Here is a 10,240-nt window from a genome sequence, read left to right as displayed (position 1 = left end):
GAGAGAAGTAGCTAAAAGAACAACTTGCCGATTATTTTGAGGCAGGCTGGGCTTCATCAGCCTAGGAATTGGTTTTGTTCACATGGAAATGGGCTGTATCTCTGAGGAAGACAAAAACAAGTATCCTGAGCATCTCATTAGTTTATTGCTGACTCTCCATTCTTCTGGATTTTAATATTTCACTTCTTTTGGTTAGTGTATGAAGTTAATGGTGGTGCTTTGTGGTAACAGTGAGTGAGGACAGTGGATATTGGAGCAGCAAGTGGTTATCCCTTGTTGTCTTTGAGATCTGACCTGGTTTCCTAACTGACAGAAGTTTTAGAATTACGAGGGAAAACCGCTGGCATGTTGAAGTGCTGGCAGTCAGGAAGCCATGTGCTTGCCTTGGTAGTCAAGTCAGTGGTTAATACTGAAGGGTAACAGAAAGAAATTGGGAGGGCACAATCTGAAAATCAAATTGAAATAGATTGTTAACTAATCCTTCCAAATTTTATTTATTAATTTTGTAATTATACCAAATTAAATCCTCACAAGCTACTCTGATTGCTTGGCTTAACTCAATTTATATTCAAATCTCAATAAAATACATTTCAGCCTTTTCTTAATGTGATGATGAAAGATGCTATCCTGTGGAAGAGTAGGGGACGCACATTCCAACATTACTTACAGTCACCTGTTTGCTTTTTAATGTTGCTATTGAATTTGTGTTTAACTCGGGATTAAAGTATAAGCTGACATATTTGAATAAGGATATCTTTAAGCCATGAGTTCTTAAAATTTAAAAAAAGTGGCCACACAATGGGTTAATAGAAAGAGATTTTAAAACTTGAAGGATGCTGCATAACGAAGACATTGTATTACTGCTGATTAGATGCACAAAGCAGAGTTTCGTGAAGACCTGTAGAGATACTGGAGTCCCACTGTACAGACAATATGTTGGGTGTATTTGTGGCAGTGATGGAAGGGGAAGGGTCCTCACTCCAGTAAAGAGGTGCAGGTGCTGCGTGGGGGGTGCTGATGGGCAGAGAGTGGGGAACTTCCTTTGGGAACCTGCCTTGGGCAGGTGCTGCCGGTCTCAGGGAGAAGGGGATTAAAGCAGCAGTCCTGCCCTTCACACAGACAGGGCTAAAGCATTAGTATTGTTGGCGGGCGGTTTGTTCCCTATGTGCTAGACAGCACTCAAACAGTAAAAAGTATTCCCCATCCTCAATGGATGCACCATTTTACTAGGTAGCAAAGCTTTTAAATGCCAGCAAGAACTTGTCGGTGACCGTTCACTCACAAGTGTATATCTCAGGTCACCTCTGAAGCTTTAAAGGGGTTTATATTTATTTTTGAAAGGCAGGTTTTTGTATGCTTTTCAGAGTGGGTCTTTTTCACCAAAATAAGTGATTCATAATGACTGGATTTTGATCAGATTTTCCAGATGACTCTGGAGATCATTTTTAATTATCTTCATTGTAAATTTAAAAAAATACAGCCCAAAACAAAAAGACTCTGCTCTTTAAATATAGGTGACTTTGTCCAAAATGAGCTAAAGTACAAACTAGGTTTGCTTTCCCAATTAATAAAATGTGCTATTAATGGGACAGTGAGCAAATGTCACATTCACATGTTGGTATCTATCAGAGCAAATCAAAGTCTACTGTTTGGCACAAGAGGTAAAAAACCCCACATTGTAATAAAACTGTCATGGGATCAGTGTCTCCTGCTTTGTAAATAAACATCTCTGCTTTGCCTCGGTATTTCTGTAACATCCGGAGACTATTATCCTGTGCTGGTGCTCTGGTTCATTGACAGTTTCACTTAAACAGTTAAATAATTTGAAATGGAAAATGTTCTGCCCATACTCCTTAATTCCTTTGTGGTTTTTTTGCCTCGAATGTTTTTTGTTGCTTTTTTTGTCAATTGCTTTAGTAATTGCATCTTATTTTTTGTTACACAGGAAAATACCGAACTGCTCACAAACCTCATTCAAAGCCAAAAGTATCAAACGTTTTTGAGGTAGATTTTCCAGCAAATGGAAGTGATACAAAGTCAATGGGCCGTTTTCAGTCAGAGGAGGAACTGTGGGCCCGCTTAGAAGAGCTCGAGAGACAAGAAGAGATACTTGGTGAACTTGACAGGTAATAGTACTGCTGTAGCACAGTCAGGTTTGGAATTCAGAAAAATATAGGTGTGTGATTCTGTTTGTACGCAAAGGATCTCACCGTAAGTGCAAATAGCTGACTAGACTGATGCAGTTAAAATTATAATAGGTGGAAGAAGGGTGGAACATGAACAAAGCGCGCACTGCAAGGCCAAAGGTGGTAAAACCTGCCTCTGTGCAACCACGGCAGTCCAGCATTACAGTATTTTTTCTTTAAGATGATAGAAAAGGGGGAAATAAAATCCATTTCCCACAGGCTAGGAAAATCCATCATTTACAATGTAGGAGTTACACATTTAGCATTTAATGACATCCTTAGATCTATTCTGATTCTAAAGCAATACGTATGTTAGCCATAATGTCACAGTTTTGGTATTTCCAGTTGACATGGAAAGGACATAGTCGTTCTTACAGAGTATAAACAAAGTTCCGCAATCTGGCTAAAAAAATAGTACCTGGGTAAAGAAAATTATGTACAGGCTTGTTCATTATTTTGTATGCCTGTGTCTCTCAAGAGTATGAATTGCCTCAGTTCACTTAGGTATTTTTCATTTCATAGGATGACTGATACAGTTGAGACAAATGGAGAAGATACAACCTCCTCTGAAGAGGAGAAAGAAGATAAGAGGACAGATTTGAACGGGACGTATAGAGCAGAAGACTGTATTACTCAGGGCAACTTCCATGAAGAAGTAACAAATTCAGACTTGTTTGGTGGCCAAGTTAATGGCTCTACTTATTATCACAGTGATGATGAAGATGACATAGATGTTGGAGATAACTCTGTTCCAACTATTTTTTTCTCTCACACTGTTGAACCTAAAAGGGTTTGTACTTCATTATTTTTATCTTTCTTTCAAGAGATTGCATAAAACATATATACCATATCTAAAATAGGAAATTTTAGGTAATGTAGATAATGTAGAATGCTAACTGTAGGTGACATTTATTTGGATTTTTTTTGAATGCTTGAAACCCACTGTTTAAATCCTGCAGTTTCAAATATGGTATTAAAAAAATGATCTTCAAATGTATACCTTGCTGTTCTGGCTTCCAGCTGTTGTAAAAGGTCGTATCCTGTCTAGGAGTTTTTAAAACGACTTTTTACTTGACTTGAAATTGACTGTTGAAGAGCTCAGCTGTTGAGCAGAGTTTGAATAAGCAGATTGTCATATATTATATGCAAAATCTATGCACATTAGTGCAAAGAAATGCCCCAGCCTAGTGCAAGTGGTAAAGAATAAACAGTTCACACTATGAATGTTACCATTCATACATTTGTTTAACTTATCTATGCTTCGTAGTCCTCAACTGCTTGGATAGGAGAATGTCGGAAGTCAGTTGATCTGCATCCTGGTGATTGTTGATTTTATGGTCTAGACCATCATTTGTGTTCAATTTTCAGGTAAGAATAAACACAGGAAAAAATACTACTTTGAAATTCAGTGAAAAGAAAGAAGAGGCCAAGCGTAAAAGGAAGAACAGCAATGGCAATGGCCATGCAACTCCAGAACTGCCTAACATCAAAACCCCAGCAGACATTTACCGGTGTGTAATTTATAGCATTGGCGTGTAAGCTTTCCCCTTAGCAGACCTTCTCTTTTCATTTCTGTTCACCTGTAGTATGAAACCGAGCCTGCTATTTCCTGAAAGAAACAGCTGGAACTGAATTTACTACTTAAAAATGAAAGTTTGTGGCTTCTGCATGGTTGCCGTGCTTTCATATCCATAAAACATTCCTGAGCTTAAAATTTCCTTTTCCAACTAGCAATTCATCATTTATCTACTTTTTCAGAGCTTCTGAAATTGAGGTAAATTTGCCAGTACATACCATCTGCATAAAGGAAGACAGCAATTTGTTATGTATGCTGGTTAATTCCATGTCATTTGCTTCTGTGTTTGTTTTCAAACATAACTGACCAAATCTGTCACTTGTAATACTCCTCCTTTCCCAGTTACTAATTGCTGGTTTTTGTCTCTTCCTTGCAGTATCTTCAGAATACACTCAGGTCTTTGTTTGCATAGTTTCTCTTGCATTCTCTCTCCCTGACTTTAGTCCATCACTGTCTCTATTCTCTGTAAAAAGAAGTGGTCACCTGTAGAATACCCACACTCGGAGAGCTTGAAAAACAGTGTTGGGCTTAGAGGACTGTATAAAATACTAAACTAAGGCGCCGGGAGAGTTAAAACGAGTATTTAGGTTTGTAAAGATGAACACAGACACCTATTAGATTGGTTAAGTGCTTGTGAAAATCACGCTGCATTTGTATGTCGGTGTATTCAGGCACCTAATATCTTAAAAAATGTGTCACAAAGCGTGAAAAGTTAAAACCCATCCTGTAATTACAGTTGCTGGGGCTGAAGGTGAGGTAAAGGATTCTTTCATGGTGTTCTCCCTGAGTTCTGCAAAGGAACTCCATCTTCTGTAGAGATACGCAAGTGTTCCCCTGAGTGCCTGATGAATAAAGCTGTTAAGAAACAAGTAACACCCTGAAAACTCATCCAGTCATTGGGCTCCTCCTTTATGAGTTTGGTAAAATTGGCGCTGTCTTCTAATGCCACTCTCTCTACTCCACCCACCCTTGACTTTTTTAAGTCATGGAGATGGAGTGCAAACTGTAGGAAGAGGCCTCTTTATCAGTTTACAGTCTGTTAATACTTGAAAAGTGTCTTCGTGTTGATCTGATCTCAAAAGCTGATTTTTTTATTTTATTTTTTTTTTAACTGAAAGCAGAAGATTATGGCACTTGTCAGGAAAAAGCTTTATCCTTTCCATGTGCAATGAATGGTTCAAGTATTTGTTTTTATATTCTACATTTGACAAGGACTTCATTGTAGAAAACCTTCCGTCGTGGTGATCTTGTTTCTCTTTACAGAAACAACCCTGGCAATCGTTTAATTTACCTTTTTTCTAACTTTTTGTAACTCACACTATTCTGTTTTCTAATGCTTTTCAAAGAGCTATACATTTTCTGCTGAAAGAGTGTACCAACTTGATGCTTAAAGGGCAAAACAGTATTTGCTCTGCAGAATTGATTCTTGTACGTTGGTAAATAAAATGCCTCTAAAGGTACAGTATTGTAATTCTGCAGCCAAAAAGTTGGAAAAGCACATCATAATTAATTTGTACAAAAGACAAAGCAAGATCACTGTAAATTTGTCATCTGATCCTGAAATGGTTTATTAAAGCTAACATTTTCCTTTATAGAGTCTTTGTTGATGTTGTGAATGGAGAATATGTCCCTCGTAAATCAATTTTGAAGTCTCGAAGCAGAGAGAACAGTGTTTGTAGCGATACCAGTGAGAACAGTGCTGCTGAGTTTGATGACAGACGAGGAGTTCAGAGGAGTATTAGCTGTGATGAAGCTACTCAGAGTGACAACAGCGAAGGCATACTGGAGGAAGAGGAGGAGGAGGGGCAGCAGCAGCTACCGAAAAAGCTTCCTCCCTCTTCAGGGACAACCGAGGTACAGTTTTTAATTAATTATTGCTTGTTGGCAGGGATAAAAACGAGAAATCTAATGACTGTACTTGCCTATACCATCAGTTTGATTTCTTTAAAATAATTTTTTAACTCCTACCTAGTTTGCTTCAGAAGGACTTTATCAGGTGACAAGCTTCTGTCATACGCATCCTAGGGGCAGAGGGGAGGAGACGAGTCAGGTGGCTTCCCCGAGACCTGAAGCTCTTCTGTAAAGATCTGACAAAGTAGTCACTTGCCGGTGTTACTGAAACCAGTGTCACATCTGCTGGGTCATCCTGAAAATTTCACTGCAGGATGTACAACAGGATTAAAAAAAAAAAGAGAACAATCTGTGCTTCTTAGTTGTTGAGAGGGAAGAGTTGATTCTGTGTAACCTGTGTTGCACAGCTACTAGACAGCTGGTTTCCAGGTGGTGGTTTTAAGTTTTAAAACACACAAATATCAGCTGAGTTATTATTTGGACTTGCCAAAGGCAGAGGAATTGCCCTGTGGAAGAAAGCATTACACCTCTACTCATCTTATTCCAGACTAGGGCCATTAGTGATCCCAAACAAATCTATTTTCACACGTTTGGAAAGTTCAGGGCTTCATCATAAAGGAAAGAGACTGTACGACGTAAGGGAAAATGTACAGTTGCTCAGTGACTGGATGAGTACAAGAATAAAATGTAGCCGCTGCTCTGAAATTCATGGCATAGATTCTTTTTTTTTTTTGTAAGAACTTACACTGATTTTTTCAAACTAGATGAAATGGACTTTTCAGTAGTTCCCAGTGCAATGGGCAAGTTCAATGAAAACACTATTTTTAGAAAAATTATTTTTGACAAGAAATGAATTCCTCATAAAAGCTATTGTTTATCATCATTTTTCATACAAACAGCTACAGACGAATCCAGGCAGGATGTGAAGATTCATGGTGGAAGATCCATCTGTAGAGTTAACACTTCACGTTGCATACTTTCTGCAATATATTTGCTATATTTTTATAAAACAGCTAAGTACACTTTAGATGTTACCCATTAGTCCATTTTCTGAATATGGCACGATTATTCTCTACAATATAATGTATTTTCTAAGTAACTGAAGGAGAGTGAGCAAAACACTTTAGTTAGACATGCCTTCTTAAACGCTGCTGTTTTGCTTTTGGTTGTTTTTGTGGGTGTTCGAAATACATTACTTTTCCATTACTATTTGCAACACGCTAACTTTTTTTCTTTCTAATTTCACCACGATCATCTTAGGTTGTATTTTGCTCACCTGTTTTTGAAAATGAGCGTGTTGTTAGAACAAATGCAGTTGTGTACAGGCACGGCTTTAGGCATACTGTGGCTGTTGGAGCAGAAAACAAAACCCACTGCTTTTTTGCAGGTCCTGCAAGAAAAGAATGGCTGGTTTGTTTTGCTTTGTTTTTCTTGGTAACTGAGTTACGAAAAAGCAGAACTAAGCATAGTTAATAAATCTGGTGTGCATTCCTTTGTGCCCAGTATGAGCATCAAACCTTGGATGTAAACTGCTTCCCCTTGTCCTCAGGCATTCTGAATTTTCTGTTTTCAATACATAGTAGGGTGATTTGTTCTTAAATATGTTTATGACAAGTAATACTGAGTTGCCTTTTTTCCAATGTTTTCCAAGAATCACGGTCATTTCTTAGCTAAGTTAAAAAGGATTAAGTCATACAATCAGCTGCATATAAATTACAATTTTTAAACATTAAATGTTTTTATTAGACCTTTTATAGAGAAAAATAGTTGGAAGTGAGTTTGCCGTTTTCTTAAGTATAAATTGCTTTCACCATTTTTTGATCATATTTGGTAAGGAGAAAAGAACAAACAATATGTGCTTGCCAATTTGTATGCAGTGTGTCAGCTTGATGCAATTAGAAGATATTAAGTCATAAAATATGACGTATGATGGAAATGCTGACATACTCCTACTTTGCAAAATCTCTCCATTTCTTATCCAAAATGAAGCTATATATTACATCAGCTGTGTTATTTCTTGAGCACGTGTCAGCGAGGAAGCAAATTTTTAGATCATTTATGCAGTAGGAATGAGATTAAGTAGTACTTTTAAGACACTGTCTTTCATTCAGTCATCTTTGAACGAGCTATATTTTGAGGTTAATTACAATTTGGTTACTTATGCAAGGAACAATCATCGATTTAAAGATATTTCTTTACTTCTGATTAAAAGAAATAACAATCCTAATCAGGCTAATATAGGGTAATGACCTTATGGGCATAGCTTCACATTTGCATTTTATTAGCTCATTTTGAGTATTCTCTTCTGTTGTAGGCATTTTCCGGAACTGTTATAGAAAAGGAGCCTTTGTCTCCCTCCTTAATACCTCACCCAGTCATTGCTCACCCGGTCCTGCCTACCATTCTGGAGCGAAAATCGGAGGAAGTTTTGTCCGAAGCATCAGAAGAAACTGCGAAGAGGATTTCAAAATTCAAAGCTGCCAGGATGCAGCAGACTAACTAGGCCCTGCCTAGCCAGCCGAAGTTGGAGTACTCATGCCTAGTTTCACGTTTGTTGAGATGATGTAAAACTATATGCGTTACACCTAGCTAGTTAAAAGGGTGTCCTATGTTAATTTGGCATTGGTTATCTTTTACACGTTTATTGGCAACATTAACAGAAAAAGTTCCGTGTTTGAACACTTGAGTAGTCATCCTGTTTTGTCGATTTCCCTGTGTGCTGTCAGCACCTTTGTATATGTTTGCCTTATGATAGCAGCACTTGGGTTCTTTTTCAAAAACTGCTCCTTACATACTTTGTTTTTGTGTTTAAACCTAAATACAGGCAGTTTTGTGCCAGCTGTGATGTTCTACGTACCATATGGACCATTTTAAGGAAACTTTTCACATTTCAAATAGATTCACCAATTATATTGCATTACTTGCTTTAGCATTTTAAGACACACTTGTATTCACATTGCTGTAGGTTTTGCAACTAGGTGTCTGCTAAAAGTTTTTTTCCTTCTTTCAAACCTCTCTGATGTCTCACTGTACAGATCTATAAAACGCTGGGTTCATGTACATTGCAGGCAAGTTTCTTTGATGGAAAAGGGTATTTTGTAAAATTAAATTTTCAGTAAAAAAGCTGTGAAAGTTGTGTGTTTTTTGTTGCTTTGCTACTAATTTGGAAACAACACGGAGAGGTTTTTATTTTGAACTTGCATTTCTAGCTTGAAGTGTTTACTACCACATGGTCATAAAAGCAGTCCATTCTCTTCTGCCATTGTGTTTTAACCTCCTGCTAATGAATGTCCATGGAAATTGAATGCTCTTAAGGAGAGAAGCGTAAACTCAGACTCTGATTACAAAATCTCCTAGTTCTTTTGTATACTCAGAAAACATTGTAATTGTCTTGGGAATGCCCAGAGGGAGTCAGCACTAAGGAAAAATGTCTTAATGCTTCAACTTTATTTCAAAATGCAACAGCACTGCGGCACTCGGGGTACAGTTTTGTGTATCCTTCTCTTGACTGAGAGCAATCCTGGCTTCAGGAGTCCCTGCCCAGCAGCTCCCTCCTGTCTTCTTGCCATCCCCTCCCTTGTGCTGACACAGCTTTTGCTGGGGCCACCCCTTGAGTGGTAATAGGCGATGGAGCTGGGTTTAAAAAACAAACTACTGGGTTTGGGATTTTTTTGTTTCAATAGTTGTGCATGTTTTTTTGAAGCTAGCGAGTTTCCTAATCTTTCTCAGCATGTCTGTATCAGCACAGTTAGAGGGGTAATGTGTTGAGCAAGGACAAGGGAAAACGTTGGCAGAGGGCACGGGGAGCTGAAGTACCTTAAACTGGTGTTACTCTCCAGCTGACATCATCAAACCACAGCCTAAAAAGTGAGGCAAAAAGACTTGGGAGGTGTAAGGAAGGATTTGCTTTTGGCCGCAGTAAACACGCAGCCTGAGAGCCACCAGCATCTGGTTTTCCAAATCTTGGCCATCCATGGACAGGGTGTCGGCTAATGCCGTTTCCTCACCTTCCCCTAAAATAACCGTGCCTTGCGCTCCTAGCCTTTGCTCTCGGATCGCAGCAGGTTAGCTCACAGTGCAGCTTCATGCATTAAAACAGAATCACCAACTCCCCCTTTTTCAACACTTTTTTCTCTCTGTGCTTAAAAGGGAGGTGAAGGCGTTGGAACTTCTTTTTCTAAGGCGACTTTTAAAAAAAGGCAGCACTCCATCTAACTCCGGTGTTCTCTGCTATGCGTTTGGGAAGGTGATGTAGTTTCATGGGCAGAAAATGCTGGCCAAGTTGTGTGGCAGCAGGAGGGCAAGAAGGGGCCCATAGCCGGGGACCCTGCCTGGGGGAGCAGCCCATCGAAGCCGCGGGGCTGCGTTTGCCCCGCCACACGGAGCAAATTGCGTTTTGCTGAACGAAAAACTGAAGGGAAAGTTGTTCAGCCCTCCCGCGCCCGAAGCTCGCCGGCTGGGAGGGGGCAATCTCCGTTTTAAGTGGATCCCGAGAATCACGTTGAAAGTGTTAATCATTAGCTTGATTCATGCTCAAATGCGTTTTTTTTTTTTTTTAAAGCATATTGCATTAGTACTAAAATAAGCCATCAATGCCAGTCCACCCTCTATTCACGGCTAAATATTT

At 38.9% G+C, this 10,240-nt stretch overlaps 1 protein-coding gene across 1 annotated transcript in view; it reads left to right on the top strand.

Moving 5' to 3' along the window:
- The window catches only part of URI1 (URI1 prefoldin like chaperone), a 42,447-nt gene extending 34,153 nt beyond the window's left edge, over positions 1 to 8,294 (top strand). Inside the window, exons 7-11 of the mRNA XM_076349189.1 lie at positions 1,946 to 2,126; positions 2,709 to 2,976; positions 3,555 to 3,697; positions 5,358 to 5,616; positions 7,928 to 8,294. Coding sequence (XP_076205304.1) covers positions 1,946 to 2,126; positions 2,709 to 2,976; positions 3,555 to 3,697; positions 5,358 to 5,616; positions 7,928 to 8,116 — 1,040 coding nt within the window. The 3' untranslated portion in view covers positions 8,117 to 8,294. The remainder of the gene's footprint in view (positions 1 to 1,945; positions 2,127 to 2,708; positions 2,977 to 3,554; positions 3,698 to 5,357; positions 5,617 to 7,927) is intronic.
- Positions 8,295 to 10,240: the final 1,946 nt, after the last annotated feature.

This window comes from Aptenodytes patagonicus, chromosome 11 (genome assembly GCF_965638725.1).
Source record: "Aptenodytes patagonicus chromosome 11, bAptPat1.pri.cur, whole genome shotgun sequence".
NCBI lineage: Eukaryota > Metazoa > Chordata > Aves > Sphenisciformes > Spheniscidae > Aptenodytes > Aptenodytes patagonicus.
This window is presented reverse-complemented; position numbering and strand designations above follow the sequence as displayed.